At 41.0% G+C, this 23,264-nt stretch overlaps 1 protein-coding gene and 1 long non-coding RNA gene across 3 annotated transcripts; one reads left to right on the top strand and one right to left on the bottom strand.

The window, feature by feature from the left end:
• Nucleotides 1-552: 552 nt before the first annotated feature.
• Nucleotides 553-4,501, bottom strand: LOC120852688. The gene is made up of 2 exons (XR_005718612.1): nucleotides 1,511-4,501; nucleotides 553-1,454 (listed from the first exon to the last, which is right to left on the bottom strand). It is a non-coding gene; the product is annotated as an uncharacterized LOC120852688 (long non-coding RNA).
• A 6,964-nt stretch (nucleotides 4,502-11,465) lies between these two features.
• On the top strand, nucleotides 11,466-21,638 carry SAMD15 (sterile alpha motif domain containing 15). 2 transcript variants are annotated; one of them, XM_040226005.1, is made up of 3 exons: nucleotides 11,467-13,260; nucleotides 14,498-14,596; nucleotides 20,747-21,638. In XM_040226005.1, the coding sequence occupies exons 1-3, from the start codon at nucleotides 11,620-11,622 to the stop codon at nucleotides 20,966-20,968; spliced, it is 1,962 nt and encodes a 653-aa protein (XP_040081939.1). In that variant the 5' UTR covers nucleotides 11,467-11,619; the 3' UTR covers nucleotides 20,969-21,638. The 2 variants fall into 2 exon arrangements, with proteins under 2 accessions (XP_040081940.1, XP_040081939.1); XM_040226006.1 differs by lacking the exon at nucleotides 14,498-14,596 and having other exon boundaries at nucleotides 11,466-13,260.
• The last annotated feature ends 1,626 nt before the right edge of the window (nucleotides 21,639-23,264 follow it).

Raw genomic sequence — 23,264 nt, 5'->3', positions numbered from 1 at the left:
GCTTCTACTATTAGAGCTAGAGATTGTTTCAACTCTTTCACTGTTCTTTGAGAATGATGTTATATTAGAGACGTTTACAACTCTTTCTTAAGAACTTTCTCCAGGGCTTCCACAGTGGCTCAGTCGTAAAGAATCCACCTGCCAATGCACGAGACGTGGGTTCTATCCCTGGTCCGGGCAGATCCCACATGCCACAGAGCAACTAAGCCCGGGAGCCGCAACTGCTGAGCCCATGTACCCCAAGTACTGAAGCCGACATGCCTAGAGCCCATGCTTGGCAACAAGAAAAGCCACTGCAATGAGAAGCCTGCGCCACAACTCTCTAGATGTGCTTACCACACAACTAGTGTCCCTGGTAGTGTGTCTAGTGGTAGGGTGTCTCTAGCAGTCCCTGCTTACCACAATTAGAGAAAACCTGTACAGCAACAAAGACCAGCACAGCCAAAAATAAATATATAACTTAAAAAAAAATTACTTAAAAAAGGAACTTCCCCCACAGCCTTGAAGGGACAGTTCTGTGACCAAGGAACATAATGCTGGCCATTGTTTTTAGGTGAACATTTGCCCCGAAGTGTCCAGTTCTCGTCCCCAAATCTGGGGTTGATACCAGAGACCAAAGGGTCTGTGTGAAGAGCCTCAGCTGGGTAAGGGACTGAGCCTACCTTTTGAGAGAAGCCTTCACAGGCCATATGAAAGCAGATGGCTAAGCAGACAATGGTCAGAGACAGAACATGATGCATTCGAGCAATGCATCAAGCAAAAGAAGAAACAAGAGATTGTGGCATCCAGGCAGCTGGTGTCAGCTGAACTTGGATCAGGGACAACCAAACAAAGGCGCACCTTGGCCTCCTCCAAGCCAAAAGCTGAGAGCTGAATTGTCTTTTTATTATTTATGAGATCTCTATACAAAGTTTTATCACTTATATGTGTTATAAACACATGCTTCTACTCTGTGATTTACCTTTTTACTCTTTTAATGCTGTCCTTTGATGAACCAAAGTTCTTAATTCAAAATTTATCAATCTTTTCCTTTATTAGTGTTTCCTTTATTAGTGTTTGTTTGTCCTATTTAGGATATCTTTCCCTACACTGAGATCAAGAAAATATTCTCCTAGATTATCTTCTAGGAGTTTATTGTGGTTCTTTTCACATTTTGATCTACAGTTCAACTGGAGTCGATTTTTTTGTGTTTACGGTGTATGAGATCAGGATGAAGGTTTTTTTTTTTTCTTTCCTTTCTTTTCTCTTCAGTTCAGTCGCTCAGTTGTGTCCGACTCTTTGCAACCCCATGAACTGCAGCACGCCAGGCCTCCCTGTCCATCACCAACTCCCGGACTTCACTCAGACTCACGTCCATCGAGTAGGTGACATCGTCCAGCCATCTCATCCTCTGTCGTCCCCTTCTCCTCCTGCCCCCAATCCCTCCCAGCATTTCACCAGCAACACTTATCATCCTGTCGTCCCCTTCTCCTCCTGCCCCCAATCCCTCCCAGCATTTCACCAGCAATACCTTCTCCATTACTCCACAGTACAATCTTTGTTGCAAATCAAAGATTTTGTTTCCAGGCTTTTATTCTATTTCTAGGGCCTAGTGGGCTGTTCCATAAAAGCCTTAGTCCATTTATGTTTTGTTCTGCCAGAGCCATGTGGCATGTGGGATCTTAGTTTCCTGACCAGGAATCCAACCTGTGCCTCCTGCAGTGGATACATGGAGTCTTAACCACTGGACCACAAGGGAGGTCCCAATAAAATGTTTTAAAAGTCTTGATACATGATGGAACAAACCTTACCATCTGTTGTTCTTACTCAAGTATCTTGGCAATTTTATGGCCTTTCATTTCTACATATATATTTTAGAACCAGCTTGTCAAATTCCACCCTAAAAGCCCACCAGAACCCTGCTAGGATTTTTATTGGGATTGCTTTTATCTATAAATCAAGTTGGGGAGAATTGACATCTTCACAATATGGAGTCTTCCAAACTGAGAATATGATACATTCTTCCGTTTACTTATTCTTTAATTTCTCTCAATAATAATATAATCTTCTGCATAAAGTTTTTACATATATTTTGTGAGGTTTACTCCTAGGTATTTGAACTTTCTTTATGCCAAATTATATATACATATATATGTATTTTTAACTTCTTTGCTAGTATACATGAATGCAATGGAAATTTGCATATTGGCCTGTACTGAACAATCTGGACAAACTTATTAATTAGATAAATTATCTATAGACTCTTCTGGACTTTCTGTGTACACAGTCATCATCTGCAAACCACAGGTTCAATAGGATTCCTTTAAAATCCTCATATATTCTCTTTTTCTTGCCTGACTGTTCTAGCTAGAATATTCAGTAAAATGATGAAAAGCAAGTGGTGAGAGTGGGCAACCAACTGAACTGAAAAAGGAAAACTTTCAAATTTCTTCATTAAGTTTGATGCTGCTTATGGGGTTTTTGTAGATACGCTTTATCCAATTAAGAAAGTTTCCTTTTAACCCTAGGTTTCCTAAGAGTTTTGAATCATAAGTAGAAGCTGAATTTTACCATTTTTTTTTCTGCTGCTATTAAACTGGCAATTTTAATCCTCTACTGTATAAAAATGGTGATTATACAGCTGACTTAAAAAAAAAATGTTAAAACACCTTTGCATTTCTGTAAAACCCCACCTTGGTCATACATAAGGCTGGATCAGTCTGCTAATCATTTGCTAATGACTTTTTCCATCTATGTTAATGAGGGACATTAAACTGCAATTTCCTTTTCATCTGGAATCATTTTGATTTTGCCTAAAGAATATAGTTACCTGTAGGTAATAAATCCTGCTTTTAATTGCCTGAAAATATCTTTATTTCACCTTCATTCTTGAAGACTATTTTCACTAAGAAAAATTCTATATTGGTAGTTATTTTCTTTCTGTATTCTAAAGATAATCTAGCTTTCACTGCTCTGTGCATAAATCAGATGTCAGCCTAACGACTATTCCTTTGAAGGTAAACTGTAATTTTTTTCTGGCTACTTGTAATATTTTGTCTTTGCTTTGGTTTTGTAGCAGTTTTAATTTAATGTGTACCTACTGTTGCTCATATACCCCTGCTTGGGGTATACAGGCTTTATGAATCTGTAGATTCCATTAGTTTTGGAAAATTCACAGCCATTATCTCATCAAACATTTCTCTGTCCATTCTTGACCTCCTTACCTTCTAGGACTCCAATTGTATGAATGTTAGACTTTTTACCACATCCTCTATGTCTCTTACATCTTTCCTGAATTTTCCACTGTTGTATTTTACATATTTTCTTCTGACCTTTCTTCCAGTCCACTATTCTCTCTTCAGGTGTAATAACTTATTGTTAAACCCATCAACAGAGTTTTTAATTTTCATCTGTATTTTTCAGTTACAGAATTGCTAATTGGTTCTATTTTTATAAATTTCAATTTTCTGCCAAATTTCTCAAGCTTCTCTTTTATCCCTTTGGACACAGTAAATACAATTTTTAATTGAAGTATAGTTGAATAGTATATTCACTATACTATACTATACTATGATGGTATAGTTGAATTATATTGAATTACAATATAATTATTTTAAAGTCTATATCTGGTAACTCTAAAATGATGTTCCTGTGGATCCAGTTTTATTCATTGTTTGATTTTTGTTCAGATTGGGTCTTTTCATGCATCTGATCATTTCTGATACATGCCCGAAACTGTCTCACAAAACTGTTTGTCAAAATAAATTGAAGACTACAGTGACCCTTCAGAAAAGATTTGGCTTTGCTTTTTCCATAATGAGGGGGCATTAACACCCTGGGGTAATCTGAACCCAATTTCATGAACTCAGATGTTTCTGAAGCTGAGCTGTAGTCTCTGCAATGGTCTGCTTCTAACTTACCCTTACTTCTAGAACATAGCTTTTCAAGGTTCTAGCCCAGAGAAATGGGGGTTCACCAGAGTTCCCCCTACTTGATTAATCCCTGTTGCTTTAATTCAGAGACATGCTTTCACAGTCTTGCCATTCAGTCTGTCCACTTAAGAGTCCAGCATATCCTCTCAGAGGAGAGAAGAACCCCAAATTGGACTCTGATCCTCGGTCTCCTCTCTCTCTGCCCTTACATGGATCACAGTCTAATAATCATTCATTACCTGAATAATGAATCTCCAGGATCTTTAAGGAGATATTTATATTTGGACAATTATTTCCTAATTGTCTCCAGTGGGAGAACTAACCCCAATTATCTAGTATGCCATTACTCAAAACAGAAACCTGCATTGCCTCGCCCCTTTTCAGTTTGAAGATACCTTAGTGAATAAAATGGAAACAAAATAGAAACTTTGAAAGTCTGCCTTCCCTCTGTCACTGGAAAACAGTATAAGCCTCTGTAAGTAGTGAGTCATAATGAATACTTCGATAACATTGAATTTTAAGACAGAAATGAAAATTAGCACAAAAATAAGGCTTCCCTGGTGGCTGAGATGGTAAATAATCTGCCTGCAATGCGGGAAACCCGGGTTTGAGCCCTGGTTTGGGAAGATCCCCTGGAGGATGGCTTGACAACCCACTCCAGTATTCTTGCCTGGAGAATCCCATGGACAGAGGAGCCTGGCAGGCTACAGTCCATGGGGTCGCAAGAGTCAGACACGACTGAGCGACTAAGCACAGCACAGCACAACAAAGGAAGACAGAAGTGGATTTAAAGAGTAACAAAATAAGCTAACATGGGGAACATAGCAAATATTTTATAATAGCTATAAATGAGTACATTTAAAAATTATGAGTCATTATATTGTATACATGTAATCTGTGTATTATACATCAACTATACTTCAATTAAAAAAAAAAGAATTACATGAAAATAATCCCTAAGCAGATTTGCAAACTGTATTTCAAAGAAATTTCATCTGAGAGAAAAAAGTCCATAAGTCAGTTCCTGATGAGCAGCAAGAGATATGAAGAATGGCTGTAACTTACGAAATAAACAGTGAAGAATCTCATAACGTGCTTGTGTATACTTTTTCTGAATATGTAATATATGCACATTATTCAAAATTCAAAAACCATAAAGGTATACAGTGAAAACTTCCTCCATTCTCAGTCCCTACCTCCAATGTTATCAGGTTTTGTGTAGTCTTTCAGAGATATTTTACATTAAAAAAGTGTGTGTGTATAAAAAGAAAAAAATATATACCTTTTTTCATACAAATAATGGACATACTAGACATCCTAACACATGCTTTGTTTTCTCCACTTATATCTCAGAGACCTTTCTGTAACTATTTATAACAAACTTCCTCATTCCTTTCCACAGCTGGTTAATATTTCATTGGCAGTGTATTCCATAATTCATTTAACCAGTTCCCTATTGATGGACATTTACATTTTTTCCAATCTTTCACCATTACAAGCATTGCTATAATAAACTTGTATTTGTTTTAATTAAACAGGTGTGTGATCTATAGGATAAACTCCTGGAAAAAATGGGGCAATAAGGACATATATTGTAATTCTGAAAGATATTGACAAATTGCCCTCCATGGCACTTGTACCAATTTCCACCCCCTTTGGCAATGCATGAAAGTGTTTGTTTCTGCATACCCCTATCACCAGTGAGATATCAAACTACCCAACACAGTTACGATTTCCACTTTCCTCACAATGAGTTAGGCTGAGCATCTTTCATACGTGAAAAGCCACTTCCCATAGCATCCGAATGACTTAATGTATGCGGGGGGAAAGAGTGAAAAGAGATACTGCTTTTGATTTTTAAGGTTAAAGATATTCACTAAATTATATAAGAACTGCTGTGAAAATAACTTGTAATTGGATTTAAAGAGGCAGGAAGGAAGAAAAGAAGAAATATATGTTTATTTCCAGAAGTTTAAAGTGTTGAAGGTGCAGTCCTGTTTTAAAGAAAAAGAAAACAATTACAAACACAGCTTTTTAGGTTTCCTAAATTTAGTTAGTAAAGTTAAGAACACTACAAAGAAGAAAAAGCCAATTTCTCTATAATATAGCTTTTACTATGTCAGCCAAATGTAGACCAATTCTACAAGTATTCCTACAAGAGAACAGAGAAACCAGGACAAGTGTTGCAAATTTAGATGGTACTTAGGACAATGTTTTTTATTTTAATGGTATTTATTTTCATATGTCTTAAGAAAACTGATGCGTCAAACTAGTAATATCATGAATATTATTTAAAATGAAACAATATTTTAAATGTCAATTTAAAGAAAAAACAATAACCAATAGAATATATTCTCTAACATGGCAAAAATTCTGATTATGGTACCTGAAAGGCCAAAGTCTTGGAAACAACGAACAGAAAGAGGAAATGGGAAACTCAAGAATAACTCAATTTTGAAGACTCATTGCTTTCATTGCCTGAGGACCAGGTTCAATCCCTGGTCAGAGAACTAAGATCCCACAAGCTATGTGGCTCAGCGAAAAACAATTTTTAAAAAGAATAACTCAATTTTTAGGGACTTCCCTGGCAGTCCAATAGTTCAGTCTCCAAGCTTCCACTGCAGGGGACACAGGTTCAATCCCTGGTTGGGGAACTAAGATCCTGCATGCCGCACAGTGAGACCAAAAAAACTAAGAAAAAGAAAGAGAGAGAATAACTCAATTTTGAATTGATGGCCTTTATAGCAAAAGTGAGAAGGAAAAAAGAAATTTTCTTAAAATAATTTACTTTATATCTGACAATTTTAAAAACATGTTTTCTTTCTATGTTACCAGAATAAGGTTTTAGACATTCTGGTCATGCTACAGATTTAAATGTAGTGTTTAAATGCATTGTGTACTTTGTACTCTCTACAAAGAGAACCAAAATGCCGGCTTTTTATTTGAATATCAAGTCAGGGTTCTTCAAAATAGGTCTCATAGGACTTTCCCTTCACTAAACAGGCGGCAAAGAGATAATTAGCCTAGCCTCTTAGATTCAACTACAGAGGAACCAAAAGCAGGTTACGTGGTTATAGACTCAAGAAGCTTAAACGAAAAGAAACCAGCTGAGTTGAGTCCAACCAAATCCAGAGACCACGTCCATGTGATCCAGTTTCTCCTTAGCCCTCGGGAGTGGGTCACACTCCATGGTCGTTCAGATTACAAACCTCGATTGTACCATTACAAACAGAATTATGACGGGACTAAATTGACCACCTCAACAGCATAAAAACACAACTGCTGTAAAAAAAAAGAAATAACCACAGGCAGAAGAAATTTATACTCTTCTGATATAAAACTACAATAGAAACCCCAAAACCACAGGGACTGTCTGGCATGGACATCCACTCTTTTGCTCCGTCCAACATGATAACTACCAATTTTAAAATTTTAATTGAAATTGAAATAGACACAGATAAGCAACATTTCCAAAACTGGAGAAAGACTTATTGCTCTGCTCTAAGTCCTACATAAGAATAACAAACAAGTTCAAGTTCACCTGACCTATTTGCAGTCCTTGACAGTCTACATGAATTGATAGTTCTCAGGGTCATATACACCAGACCAAGTTCTACTGCGGACTTCAAGGTTATAACAGACTTCGCCCTTTATTTTCTGCAAAGTCCCTAAACTACAAAGAAACAAACCATGAAAGAATGAAAAGACCTGTTCTTAAGTGATGTAATGTATGCCTCAGAGTTTCACTCTATAACGAGTGCTCACTCTCTCGGGAATTGAAGGACCCAGGTGCCCCAAATAAAAGACTATTAAAAATAATTACAGTTCATAAAGCAACAAGAACACTATGACCACTGGAGAACTTAGTTCAGAACATCAACATTTTTCTTAGTTCATAACCAAAACCTCAGCTGACAAATATGAAGACCCTGAAAAGGCAGTCTCTATCGAGAATACTTTTAAAAAACAAGTCACAGTTATTCTGGATAATTATAAATTCCTGCTTTGAAAGAATAAGATACACTGAGACATCTAAACCCTTAATTCAATAACAACTGCATGTCCAATCTCATTTTTTACTGCACTTTTCCCTCTAAGAAAGAATGACAGAAACCTCTTGATTTCATTTTTAGGTCTCTATTGGTTACTCCATTGCTTACTCATTGGGTCGTTTTCCAGAGGAAGGTGGCACAAGGATTCAATCAAACTCCTAATTTGAAGCAGCGTATTGAGTTTACTCCCAAGCCTACACACCTCTGAGCTCAGGCAAATGCATGCTGTCCACACAGCTTTGGAAACCCAGCTTAACTCTAACTCAGGATTTCTCAATAGCAGCACTACTGACTACATAAGAATAACAAACAAGTTCAAGTTCACCTGGGACCAGATAATTCTCTGTGGTGGGGGCAGTCCTGTGCATTGAAGGATGTTTACCTGGTGGCTCACCCAGTAAAGACTCTGCCTGCAAAGCAGGAGACCCCAGTTTGATCCCTGGGTTAGAAAGATCCCCTGGAGAATGGAATGGCAACCGACTCCAATATTCTTGCCTAGAAAATTCCACGGACAGAGGAGCCTCGTGGGCTACAGTTCATGGGGTCGCAGAGAGTTGAACACGACTGAGCGACTAATATTTTACTTCTTTCCTATACATGGATGGAAGTTTCTGAGTCTCAGTAATGGTGCTTCCTCTCCTCCCCAACCCAAGTGACAATCAAAATGTCCCCTAGGAGAGGCAAAACCTCTCCTGGTTGAGAACCACTGCTTTAACCTAAAGAACATTCTTGATACGCACTGGATGGTCCTTCAAATCTCTATGTATGTTGAGACTTCGTCTCACAATCTGGCAAGCATTTCCAGAACACCTAGGACACAACATCAAGGGTTCCTGGAGAGAAATAGACAAGATAGACTCTATCTCCACCCTCCAGCTGACTTCTTGGGTGTACACACATAAATAACTGCAATAAAAAACACCCAATTATATGAAGTTTTGAATTGTTGATTTTTCTTCCTGGCACTCTCATTTTACTAAACTATAAACCCCTTGATGGCAAAGACCATTACCTGCCCGAGAATATCAATACTTGATTAATGGCCAAAAAATAAACAAACTATTGGGAACTTTATCAAAACAAAGTAACAATACAGATGGTGAAAACTGCACACCTAACTTGAGCAAGTAAGTTAACCTCTCTCAGCTGTAGCTTGCTCTGTAAAATGGGGAGGAAATGACTGTTGACAGGATTAAGTCAGATAATACAAGGAAATCTTTTTCCACATTCTGGCACAGTGTACGCATTCAATTAGCGTAAGCTCTCACAACTATTATTTTATTATCTATTTTATTAGCAACAAATGTTACCTCAAGGGGAAGAAGTTGTTCTGGACCACAATAACAAACCCCTACACAACATAAAAGAAAACAACACTCACCCTGCTTTCTGAGGGCAAGAGGAAGGAAGTAATCATAAGTATTTCTATCAAGTCCTGGGAGGAAAATGTGAATGCAGGAACCAATTACAAGGGGTGGGCTGGGGGGCAGGGGGCAGGACACACTCAGAGACAAACCCACTATCCTCCAACACATTTCTGGACTAAGGCCTTTATATTTAAAATGCTTGGGTATATTTGCCACAAAGATCTAAAAAGGAAGTTAAAAAAAGCCTTAATTTATAAATATTGATAGATGCAAGGGACAGATGTTAATGAGACATTCTGAGTGTTCATTTGCTCAATCTTTCAGAAAGTAGGCTTAAAATTTCTGATTTACTACAAAGCATCAGAGTTCTTAGGAAGGAAAAAGCCAAAACTTGTTAAACGTTTTAAAGTAGGAGAACATAAAGTCACAGGAAAAGGAAAAAGCTGGGTGATTCAAAGGGGTTTGTGTGTGTGTGTCCCAAGTACTTTGGCCCATTAGGAAATGGGAGCTATTTAGGACAGAAGAAAAAAACAAGGAAAGTCACCATGCTGGAAGATACACATTCAAGAACACCTCTGACCGCATGTGGAGTTTCAGACCTTATTCTCACAGTAATGGGTAACACCAGTAACCGTGCATACCCTGGGCTAGGCACCAAGTGCCTCATACACACTGGTTTATGCAATCCTCCCAGCAGTCTTTCAGGCAGGTACTACAGTGTCCTCAGTTTATAGATGAGGAAACAAATAGAAAAATAACTTGCCCAAGTAAATGAAAGATTCAGCCTCCAACGCAGGCACCATGGCACCACCTGTACTATATGGGGTCGATTTTAATTTCAGAACTGGAAAGTTAATTCATACTTGCTACTTGGGGAGACCAGTTCTCTCCCCACCTACCCTTTTGTATTTCAAAGGAGCATCTTTTCAGTTGCATTCCGTGTAGAGATAAGGAGACATGAAAGGTAAAAGTGCAATCGCGGGACACTTTCGCCTTCGAACACTGACAATGTAGCAATCCACACGGAGGAAACTAGCGTGGGTAGAAACGAGATAAGTCTCCTGAACAAGAAGAGGGTCCCGGAGAATGAGGGAGGTCGCCAATGTTCCTACCTGGTCGCTATTTCCTGCCTTGGCCGCTATGTTCATTCAAAGAGACCCCAGAGCCTACATAACTTCCAACTCTGCTTTTCGTCTCGCCCACTCTTGATGGACAGAAAAAGATGCGAGGTGAGGTGCGGGGTCCTAGGTGCTGGGCGTGGAGCGGGGGGAAGGAGGCTAGAGCAAATGAGATTCTGGACAGATGAAGGCGAGGCTGCCTCTTCGGATGCCGGGCGGAGAGGCGCGCGAAAGAAGGTCGGGACCTGAGATAGAGGTGAGGATCAGGGCGGGGAGCCAGAAACCCCGGGGCAGCCAGGGCGGCGGGGTCGGGGGTCAGCACCCAAGGAGTGATTGGCGGGCCTGTGCTGAAGGCTGAAGAGCCGCCGGGGGCACAGCAGCTCGGTCACTACCACCGGGGCCGATCTAAGAAAGGAAGCGGGCAGGAACTAAGGCATTTCGAAAACAGAAGTAGAAAATAATCTCGAGCGAAGGGCAAGCTCGGATGATGGCAGCGGCCGGGATGAGGGGTGCTGGGCGCAGGAGGGTCGCGGCTCGGGCAGGAGCCGAGGCAGGGGCTCCGCGCGGGAAGGGGCTCCCCCCAGGCCGGTCCGCTCCTCCGGGCATCGCGGGACGGAGCTCGCCCAAGCCTCGCGCCGAAGCGCCGGGCCCCGAGGCCGGCGGCACGCACCCGCCGGCGCCCGGCCTTGCGTACCTGAGGCAGCCGCCTGGCTCCCCTCCACTCCCAGGCCGTCCCCGAGGCCGCGCGCCGGCCCTCGGCGGGCTGCGGGGCTCCAGACGCCCGGCCCCTCAGCCGCCCGCGGGTCCGACATCTGCAGCCCGCGCCCACAGCGCCTCTGCCGCTCGCCGCCGGGAGCTCCGGAAACAGCCGAAGGCCGAGCTCCGCCGCGAAGAGCCGAGCGGAGCCCGCGGGCCGGAAGGGGCAGCGAGCCGGCCCCCGCGCCCTCGCGGGAGCTCTGGTCAGCGGAGGCTGGCGACCCGGCTCGGGGGGCGGGGGGGGGGCGTTCAGTTCAGTCAGCCATGGCAGATTTTTAGTCAGTGCTTGAAAGAACAAACAAAACCCGGGGAGGGGAAGATTCCTTGCGACCTGGCCGGAAGTCGTGGTCTCCATAGAGACGCTATCGGAAGTTGGAGTTGCTAGGTAGCCTGGGCGCGACGGCTCATCTGCGTCATGGCTCAAGTCCCAGAGGATTACGATTCCCCCTCTGACGAAAATGAAGACCTGAAGACTGAGAGACCGAAACTTCAGTTTCTTCAGGTGACCGAAGATATCGAACCAGGCAGCGTGGCAGAGCCAGGCCCAGAGATTCCTGTAGAGATTGACCAAGAGCCACAGCCAGAGTCAGAGGAAGAGGCCTTCAAAGAGAAGACATCAGAGAGTGCTAAAGATGTGCCTCCGCACCTAAAACCAATCTGGACGTCCGAGGAAGAGGTTCCCCACAAGTCCAGGATAGACCTCTTCAGCAAGGTTGAGCTAGGGATTCCCCTAGAGGTAAATTCAGAGACTTTTGGACAGGTAGAAAGAGTCCTTTTCAAGGATTTGCAAATCCCTGTGGACAGAAACCATGAGGAACCAGAGGAGGAAGCCAAACCGGATGTACCTGAGGATGTACCCATAGAAGAGAGCAAACCAGAGGTTCCAGAGGAGTCATTCAGAGAACAATATGAAAAGACAGGTCTAGAACCTACAGAGCCGACCAAACCAGAATCTCCAAGTGAGAAACCAAGAAAATCAATTGAAGAGGCAGATCAACAGCCACCAGATGTGACCACATCAGAGAATCCAGAGGAAATACAAAGTAAGTCACCTACAGAGAAATGGACAGAGTCACCTGAGCAGGCCAAACCAGAGTTTCCAGAAGAGAGACCGAGTACGGCTACTGAGGAAAGACAAGAAAAAACTCCAGAGCCACTAGAAGAGATCGAATCAGAGTTTTCTGAGGAAAAGTCAAGAAAACCAATTGAGGAAACAGTTAGAGAGCCATCAGGAAAGATCACACCAGAAGTTCAGGAGGAGACACCAAGTAAGTCAACTGCAGAGAGAGTTCTAGAGCCACCAGAGGACACCAAATCAGCAGATCAAAAAGATAAGCAGAAGAAGTCAACCGAGGAGACAGATCTAACACCATCACGGAAGTTCAGATCAGAGGAGACACTAAGAAAGTCAACTGAGGAGGAAGGTCCAGAGCCCCCAGAACAAACTAAAGCACAGTTTCCAAAGAAAGAACCGGAGAAAACTAAAGAAACAGGTCAAATGCCACCACAAAAGATCAAACCAGAGGTACAAGAGAAGACACAAACAGAGCCAACTAGGGTGATAGATTTAGAGTTATTGGATAAAACCAAACAACTGCTTAGAAGAGAGACACCTGTAGAATTTGCCAAGGAAGATAGGCCAGAAGCAATCAAATTTAAACATTCTGTCAACAGGGATGAGCCTGAGTACTCTGACTATCCAACAGGAAAGTTGTTAAAAGAAACTAAAGTTTCAAAAGACTGTGTATTAGAGCCTTTTCCAATAAGTGAAGTAGACTCAGTGAATACAGATTATGAGTTTTCTAAAGAACTCCAAAATCTGTTCCAGCTTTCTGATACCAATTATGAATTCTACTCCTTTTTCTCTGAGTCTCAGAGGGATTTAAAAGAGTCCTCTGGTGAAAAGCAAGATCTGTCCCTAGAGTCAATGAAACTGGTATATAAAGATAGAGACACCCAGCCAGAAAAAAATTCTGATCTACAATTTGAGTATCTTCAATGGAGCCCAGAAAAAGTTGCCAAGTGGATTTGCCAGCTAGGCTTCCCTCAATACAAGGTACACAAAAATAACATTTTTGTGTGTGTGTTACATACTCTCATTCCTTTACTTCTTATTCCTCTATCCTTAAATGAGATTTTGCATCTTCACTGGAAGAAGTGTAGGACAGGCATGGACGATGGTAGAGGTAACTTGGATTTTAATTTTGGCCTTTCCACTGATATATACATATATTCGTATATTGGGAGAGGAGGGAAAGGTCACTATTGTTTTTGCTATTCATCACAGTGATTATACTTCTCTACAATCCTTGAATAAAGACTAATTTATGTAGGCTTCTTTTCATAGAAATCTGTATTCCTAAAAAGATTTCATCCATGGTAGATTGTTTTGGTTTGGGGTTTTTTTTAAGCTTAAAAAATTTTATTTTTTGGCTGCACTCGGTCTTCATTGCGGCTCATGAGCTTGGTAACTGCTCCATGGCATGTGAGATCCCAACTCCCCGACCAGAGATGGAACCTGCATCCATCCCCCACACCAGAAGGCGGGCTCCCAACCACTGGGTGGACTACAAGGGAAGTCCCTGAGGTAGACTTTTTGGTACTTTGTTTTTATTAGCAGCTCCCTTAACTTGAACTTGTATTGTTAGTCTTAGTATCTACCCCAAATGTGTTATATGTGTTGTGATCACCCACCAGTACTAATTTTTATAGCCAATTAACCAAGACTAATTTTCTTTTTAAAATGGAGTGAATCCTCTTATTTCACTGCCAACTATGTTCTTAAGTGTAGTCGCTCAGTTGTGTCCAAGCCAAGCCACCCCATGGACTGTAGGCCACCAGGCTCCTCTGTCCATGGGATTCTCCAGGCAAGAATACTGGAGTGGGTTGCCATTTCCTTCTCCAGAGGATATTCCTGACCCAGGGATCGAACCTGGGTCTTCTGCATCACAGGCAGATGCTTTACCCTCTGAGCCTTAGGCTACTACAAACAACACAAGATCTGAAATCTTTGGTACTTCTGTACTTAAAAATGTAGTTCAGGTAAGAAAGAAGCACTGGTTGTATCATACCCCCAAAAAATAATAATAAGCAGCAGTATGAAATTTAATCAAGAGTTTAAAATATGTAGGATTATTAAAATTTTTTCTCAGTACAGCGCTAGCAACAAACATGATTTATGTATCCCTCCCTCCTTGCCTCTTTCCTTCCTTCCCTCCTCCCTTTCTCTTTCTTGCTTTTTCTTCCTGTATTTGCCATCCATCTTTTGAGTGATGTTCTCATTGTACTGACAGGAGTGTTTTACCACAAACTTCATCAGTGGCCGAAAACTCATACATGTAAACTGCTCAAACCTCCCTCAGATGGGGATAACAGATTTTGAGGACATGAAGGTGAGTTGTGTATAGTTTCCTAACAGAGCACTGCAGCAGTACTACCATCTATCTAAAACCAACCTCCTTTTATTCCAACCTGGCCTTCGATTTCTGCCAGTGGTGTTATCATACTCCCAGTCCCCCAGGCTCAAAGTGGTTGCTTCCACTCTTTCCTTTGATTCTCCACAAAGATCCCAAGAACTATCTCTCCTCCTATAGCATCTGGTTTTCTCCATTCCCACTTGTTCAGACCTTTATCAGACCTTTACTAGAATATACAAACATTCCAGTAGCCTGCTTTTAGCTTCTGTCTATAGTCCCTTTGGGGGCTTTGCAGGTGGTGCTAGTGGTAAAGAATCCACCTGCCAATGCACAAGACACCAGAGACGGGTTCAGTCCCTGGGTGGGGAAGATCCTCTGGAGGAGGGCATGGTGACCCAGTCCAGGAATCTTGCCTGGAGAATCCCATGGACAGAGGAGCCTCGTGGGCTCACAATAGGGTCACAATAGAGTTGGACACAACTGAAGCAATGTAGCACAGCATAGGCCCTTTGGATTCAAGGGCCCTGATTTTAGACTGTTACTTTCCAACCATTTACACAGTATTCTCCTCAGAAGCCTTCTTTAGATAGTCTCAACTCCTGACCTTCACCGTGGTGGGCTTCCCTTGTGGCTCAGATGGTGAAGAATCCTCTAGCAATGCGAGAAACCTGGGTTCAGTCCCTGGGTTGGGAAGATTCCCCTGGAGGAGGGCTTGGCAACCCACTCCAGTATTCTTGCCTGGAGAATCCCATGGACAGAGGAGCCTGGCTGGCTACAGTCCATGGGGTTGCAAAGAGTCCGACACGACTGAGTGACTAAGCACACACACAACTCCTTAGCTTAGGATTCAGGATCCTCCACAAGTGTTCTCCCACCACCATGAATCTCCTGCTCCAGCCTCACAGATCAAGCTCACACCCTCGAAAACCTGTCTCATGCATTCCCTCCGATTAATATATCTTTGCTTAATACCCCCTACCCCTGCATGACTACTATGAATCTTAGTCATCCTTCATGTGAGTGAAGTCGTTCAGTCGTGTCCGGTTCTTTGCGACTCCATGAACTGTAGCCCACCAGGCTCCTCCATCCATGGGATTTTCCCGGCCAAGAATACTGGAGTGGGTTGCCATTTCCTTCTCCAGGAGATCTTCTTGACCCAGGGATTGAACCCAGGTCTCCCACATTGTAGGCAGATGCTTTACCGTCTAAGCCACCAGGGGAAGAGTCATCCTTCATGACCCCGGTCAATTCTCATCTCCCCAGGAAATTTTTCCCGATCTTCCCAGCCCATGGTAGCCTCACCTCCAAAGCTGTCCTGCATTTTATGTCTCTAACACCCATATGGCACTTGAAAAAAAAAAAAAAAACCCACCATATGCGTTTTGCTTGCTCTACTCCCTAACTTTGAAACAAGTTACATTAACCTCTCTGGACCTCAGTTTCCTAAGATCTCTCCAGCACCAACAGTCCATGATTATCTTTGCGTTAACAGTACCCTTTGCTTCAATACCTCCCATCTCAACATACCAGTAGTTTCATTCATTACACTTTTGCCCATAAATGTTCTGCCTCAGTGATTCTCAATCTTGGATAGGCTTTGGAATCAAATGAGATTAAAAAAAAAAAAAAAAGATTCTTGGGTTCCAGGCTGCAGAGCTTTTGATTCATTAGGTCTCGGGTAGGCCCTGGAATTTGTTCCCTAGGTGATTCCTTTTTTCTTTTCTTTTTCCCCACCCAAGGGGAGTTTGGTGAGTTTTATTTCTTTTTTGGCCACGCCACATGGCTTGCAGGATCTGAGTTCCCTGGCCAAGGATTAAACCCAAGTTCTCATCAGCAATAACACAGAGTACTAACCACTGGACTGCCAAGGACTTTCCCCTTAGGTAACTCTTGATCAGTCCTTAGAACTATATAATTCCATAAGTTATATGATTTAGAAAGTAAGAAAATTATCCTTGTTAATATATAAAGTCCTTTTTCTGACAAGATATAAAGAAATCCTTTAAATTGTTAAATACATAGTCCTAAGTGAACATTTAGTCTCTTGTACTCTATCAATAGCTATCTTCTCTAAGTTTTTACTGTAAGTTGGATACCATACATCTATCACTTTATTTAATCCCCATTTACAGAAGAGAAAACTGAGGCCAGAAAGGTGAAGCAACTTACACAAAATCATTCAGATAATAAGAGCCAGGATTCAGATATATTCTGTGTAATATCCCAATCCATGCTCTATTTAAACCACTACACTATATTGCCTCTTTTTTAAATATTGCCTCTTTAAATGAATAATTTTGTAACTGTGAACCTACATATACATAATATAGAAAAGGGAAACTTACTACAAATTATTAATTACAATCATGCTTTCATGTAGCTACCAAGTACTACCAGGTAAATATCTTATCCTTTTTATGTTCAAAGATAATACAACCATTTTTATGAGCTCTAATTTCTACTTATGTATATAATGTACTCAATTTTCTAAATAAGGAACAGAAATGCAAAAGTTTTGCAAAAATGCACTAGTACAATAACTTGTAATATAAATTCCTAAAACATTTAAATACCAGAAACTTCAACTTTTCATCATGAGAAAGTGTTAAGAGTGCCAAGTCATTTTGCTTTCCTTGACATTTTCATTCCAAAAGTACAATATCAATGTGAATAATAAAAATTCTAATTATGCTTTTTCTAGCCTTGCAAGAAGCAAGAGGTCTTAAATATCTTCTGAAATCCTCAGTAGTAAATGATGAACCCAGTAGTCTCTCCTTATATTCCAAGAAGTTTGAATAAGCAAATTTTGGAATACCTATTATCAAAGTCAGTAGACAAATATGGCCTCTCCTTGAAATTACTAGGGTAACAAAGATCAATATATTCATACAGGTATGTTAGATAAGCTTTGCTTGACAGGTCCACATAAAAAAAAGTTAATTATACACTATGATACACGTAACTTTTTAGAGATCAAAAGTGACCTTAAGCATACCACAGATACCTTCCTTACTGATATACTAAGCGTTTGTTACCCCACCATTGTAATTATAGCACTAGTACAGTACATCCACAATTCTATCTCATAACAACACTTAAGCAATGTAATTATCTTTTTCATGCCAACTCTCAGTTATCATCGTTCACAGGTGTTAGAGATTGGGAGGAGTCAGGACAGGTTGCTTGAGTGTACAGAATTTTGGACATGGCTGCCAAGAAATTGGATCACATGTAAACTGTGCTTCCCATTTATAAGTGAAGTGAAGTCGCTCAGTCATGTCGGACTCTTTGCAACCCCATGGATTATAGGGTCCTCTGTCCGTGGGATTCTCCAGGCAAGAATACTGGAGTCGGTTGCCATTTCCTTCTCCAGGGGATCTTCCTGACCCACGGATCGAACCCAGGTCTCCCACATTGCAGGCAGACGCTTTACCATCTGAACCACCAAGGAAGCCCCGTTTATAAGCCTTGCAGTTAATTCATGGCCAGTTTCTGTTCTCTTCAACTTCCTTTTACTTTCATAATTTTGCAACTACTCATTCTTCCCCTACAGAAATAACTCACCTTTCCCTTTGTCCTTCCTAGGACCAGAGGAGAGCTAAATGTATAGGTTAGACTGGGAGGAGCGGAGAAGAAAAGAAGCACTAATTATTCTTCTTCCCTGGCCAGGGGAGCTCTGGAAACTGCTCTCCTGTGTTTCCCATTTGTAGTGATGTACTCATTTGGTAAAAAGGAGAAAATATTTCTATATTGTCCTTTTCTTGTCCCTACTTATTCTAGGAACAAGCTATTAATAGACAAGATAGCACTGCGTTTACTTTAGCTTTCTGTCTTAAAAAAATATTTCTCAAAATATTTTTAACCATTCACTCCAAGTGAACAAAAGATAACAGATAACTCTGTGACAAATATTTGTAGAAGAACAGATAAACTGCACATTCCTTTTATATCCCTGATTGTATATTTCAAAGTAGAACCTTATCAGCTTTATAATATCTCAGCAATTTTACTACACCTACCTTGTCGCAAGCTGCTTAAATAGCACGACTCATGTCACAAACAACATGTCAGCAATTGTCACTAAATGAAAAAAAAACTTTTTAATTTTCAAATAATTTTAGTTTTACAGAACAGTTGCAAAGATAGTACAGAGAGTTCCCATGTACTCTTAACCCTGTTTCCCCTAGTGTTAACATCTTATGTAATCAGGATACCTTTATCAAAACAAAGAAATTAACACCAGCACAGAACTATTAAACAAACTAGGGACTTTATGCAGACTTCTACAGTTCTCCCACTGATGTCCTTTTCTCATTCCAAGATCCAGCTGGAGATTGCATTTAGCTGTCCTGTTTCCTTGGTCTTCTCCAATATAGGACAATTTCCTGATCTTTCTTTGTCTTTCATGACCTTGACACTTTGAAGAGTAGTAGCCTGGTATTTTGTAGATTTCCCTCAGTTTGTCTCATGTTTCCCATGAAATTATACTTTGTGGGGAAACCATCACATAAGTTATGACATCATTTAATCATAGCAGGGAGTACATGGCATTGACATGATCTGTTATTGGAGATGTTAACTTTGATCACTGGGTTAAGGTGGTGTCTGCAAATTTCTTCACCACAGTTACTGTGTTTCTCTTTCATATTCTCTTCATCAAAAGTGAGTTACTGAGTCCAGCCCACAGTCAAAGGGAGGAGAATTAAGCTCCCCCCATCCTAGAGGGAGTGAAGAATCTGCAGGCAATGTGGGAGACCTGGGTTCCATCCCTGGGTTGGGAAGATGCCCTGGAGGAGGGCATGGCAACCCACTCCAGTATGCTTGCCTGGAGAATATCCCCATGGATAGAGGAGCCTGGTGGACTACAGTCCATGGGGTCGCAGAGTTGGACACAACTGAGCGACTCAGCACAGCACAGCACAGACCTAGAGTAAATACCACAAGTATTAAACATACTGGGGGAGGTAGTCTGAGGCTATGCAAATTACCTGTTTCACCTTAAAGCTTTGCCCGATAACTTTAGCATTCATCAGTGTATCTTCCCTGCATCAGTTATTACTGTTATTCTAACGATGATTCCCTGTTTCTCCATTCCTTCCACATTTAATTGGAACTCAGCTTAAGGGACTCCCCTGTGTTTGTCTTTTGAATCTTGAAACCTCAGTGGCCACAGACCTCAATTAGTATTCCCACCGGGAGTGCAAGGCAATGACATGACTCTGTCCTTTACCTACAACCACCCCTCGAGTCTGAACAACTCCAATTTAAGTCAGATTTGAGAAGAAAGCTCTCTTATCTAAAATGCACTTTCTGAGCCGTTTTGCATCAGACTTAGAAATATCTGTGGTGTGAATTTCACAGTCTTGTAACTATGGCCAGTATTTTTAAACACATGCAAATTCATTCCACATACTCCTTTGACTGTGTTCTAGCAGCAGTCTCATGGACTACATTCTCACCCAGAGGCAGAATATGAATTCAAATAGCAATGTTATAGCAGATCTACAATTAAAACTAGACTTTGAAAGTGCAATGACAGTTTAATCGAGCATATCAAGTGGCATGGTACTCAGTGAATACAAACTATATTTTAGAGACATTGAAAATTCTGGCAAAAGTATTTTTAAAAAATACACAAGTATAAGCACTAATGCATTTTAACTGGAATTTTAATGTCTGCTTTTTAGTGTTTGAGATTTATTTCCAGTCCAATGCATTGAATAACTATTTGAGTAGTGATTTTTTTCTTAGTTGATTATTAACTGAGCCCCTTATAGACAAGTTATTTATTAACCTTCCTAGAGAAAGTCATGGCTCCTAATCTGAACATATTATCTGCTCATATTGTCGGTCAGATTGCTCAGCCAAAAAAAAGAGAAATGAACCCATCTGTGCCTATTTGATCCAAGGGCCTGGAAACATCTTTAAGTAGAAAGATAAATCATGTGATGTTTCTCTTAAGAAATGTGTTTCGATAATGCCAGGGTGGGAAGCCATGGTTTTATTTCCTCATAGAACTAGCTTGAGGGGTTAGCATTCAAGAGCTTATGAAACTAAGTAAAACTTAACTTGATTATAGTTGTATTTTCAGGAAATTCCCATTAAAAAGCTATCCTTGCATTACAGGTAATTTCTCGGCATACCCGGAAGCTGCTGGGAATTGAAGAGCCATTATTCACACGCTCCATCCGCCTTCCCTACAGAGACAATATTGGCTTATTTTTAGAGCGAAAAGGTCATAGTGGAGTTACGTCTGATTCCTGGACCTTGTCTGAATTTGTGCGAGAAGCGGGATTACAGGATTATGCTCCACGGGTGACCACCCTTGAAAATGACACAGCATCATAGTCCATTGACCTGTAGGGCAAGCTGGTTCACTTAACTTGAAAATCAAACTAAATTATGTGGGGGAGAAATGAGGCATTTCTGTGTTTTCTTTCTCCTCTTCACTCAGAATCAGAGTTTGAACCGCTGGTCCATTCCTAGCTCTGCCACTGACTCACAGCGCCCTCCCTTTATTTATGTTTCAACTTCGCCCCTTGTTAAAACAAAGATAGCAATAGCTCTCTTTCTGGGTAACTGTAAGACTTCCTGATAAATTCTACTACTTCATCTGGTTTTGGAACACATTGGGAAAACATAACTGAAAATAAAATCACCTGCCAACTCAGATAATCCCAGATAAGTATTGAATCAGCATTAAATCAGACTGTGATGCACATTATAGGCAGGTCGCTAAAGAGTTTGCTGAGACAAGGACCTCTCACCCTTTTATAGAGCCAGGCAGATATGATCCATTCTTGACATGTTAACTGTCTGTATCCAAAAGAAATTAAAACTTTTTATATCTTTGTGACAAACAGAAAGTTACTACCTGGAGCCAAGTCCTTAGGCTAAACTCCCAGCGTCAGGAAGACAAAGTGCCCCTGAAATGCTCACATTTTGAAGTGGCTCCAACAGCCCTGCTCCCAGAAGACCGTCCTGGGATGGAAAACTGGCAGAAGGTTTATTCACTTTTTAAAAAATATTAGCATACATCTCCAAAACAGAGAAAAAGGATTAAAATTAAAAGTTTTAAAATGTTTTGTGAAAAAGTGGGGGCGGGGGGAGTTATTCCTTTTTGGCATCAGAGAACAAAAAATTTTTAATATCTTTTTAGATTTGTATTTATCTATTAAAACAGCATGGCTTATAGAAATATCACAGACCATGGAGTAGGTCTGGGGTTTGTCTACAAGGCTTTCTATGCGGCACCACCAGACTTTTATAAAATGAAATACAGACCAGTGGCTACGCATGACTGGGCTGCTCACAAGAAATTAAAAATGCTTTTTGTTGCTTGAATGACTCTGATTCCTTTCATAGACTTTAACTTCTCTTTCTCTTCCCAGGGACACTTCTTAATCCTAAAAACCACTGTACCCTATCCAGTTCCTTACACCTGAATGAATATTCAAAGGAATCCTTTTTTATTTTTCCCAGTGAGAGAAAGAACAGTGCCTCAATTTAGCTTTCATACCAAGAATATTAATGTTTGATGATGAACCTAATCTTTTCCCCAAGCAGACTAACAAAATTTTATCTTGGACCTTTTAAGATAGTACCATTGAGTCTTCTTGGCTCACAAGCATGCAAAAGAGAAAAAGGTAAATGATTAACCTAAGACCATGGTGGTTTCCATGTACAGTGAATAGCTTTGTTCAAAAGTACTTTCAGTTCAGTCACTCAGTCGTGTCCGACTCTTTGCGACCCCATGAATCGCAGCACGCCAGGCCTCCCTGTCCATCACCAACTCCCGGAGTTCACTCAGACTCACGTCCATCGAGTCCGTGATGCCATCCAGCCATCTCATTCTCTGTTGTCCCCTTCTCCTTCTGCCCCAATCCCTCCCAGAATCAGAGTCAACTCTTCGCATGAGGCGGCCAAAGTACTGGAGTTTCAGCTTTAGCATCATTCCTTCCAAAGAAATCCCAGGGCTGATCTCCTTTAGAATGGACTGGTTGGATCTCCTTGCAGTCCAAGGGACTCTCAAGAGTCTTCTCCAACACCACAGTTCAAAAGCATCAGTTCTTTGGCGCTCAGCTTTCTTCATGATCCAACTCTTATATCCATACATGACCACAGGAAAAACCATAGCCTTGACTAGATGGACCTTAGTCGGCAAAGTCATGTCTCTGCTTTTGAATATGCTGTCTAGGTTGGTCATAACTTTTCTTCCAAGGAGTAAGCGTCTTTTAATTTCATGGCTGCAGTCACCATCTGCAGTGATTTTGGAGCCCCCAAAAGTAAAGTCTGACACTGTTTCCACTGTTTCCCCATCTATTTCCCATGACATGATGGGACCGGATGCCATGATCTTCGTTTTCTGAATGTTGAGCTTTAAGCCAACTTTTTCACTCTCCTCTTTCACTTTCATCAAGAGGCTTTTTAGTTTCTCTTCACTTTCTGCCATAAGGGTGGTGTCATCTGCATATCTGAGGTTATTGATATTTCTCCTGGCAATCTTGATTACAGCTTGTTTCTTCCAGTCCAGCATTTCTCATGATGTACTCTGCATATAAGTTAAATAAGCAAGGTGACAATATACAGCCTCGAAAGTACTTTAGCGTTTGGCTAACAATAGTTCTGTTTAGTGACAGCATAG

This window comes from Oryx dammah, unplaced genomic scaffold (genome assembly GCF_014754425.2).
Source record: "Oryx dammah isolate SB20612 unplaced genomic scaffold, SCBI_Odam_1.1 HiC_scaffold_26, whole genome shotgun sequence".
Taxonomy (NCBI): domain Eukaryota; kingdom Metazoa; phylum Chordata; class Mammalia; order Artiodactyla; family Bovidae; genus Oryx; species Oryx dammah.
The sequence above is the reverse complement of the archived record's forward strand: the minus strand, read 5'-3'. Positions and strand labels throughout refer to the sequence as shown.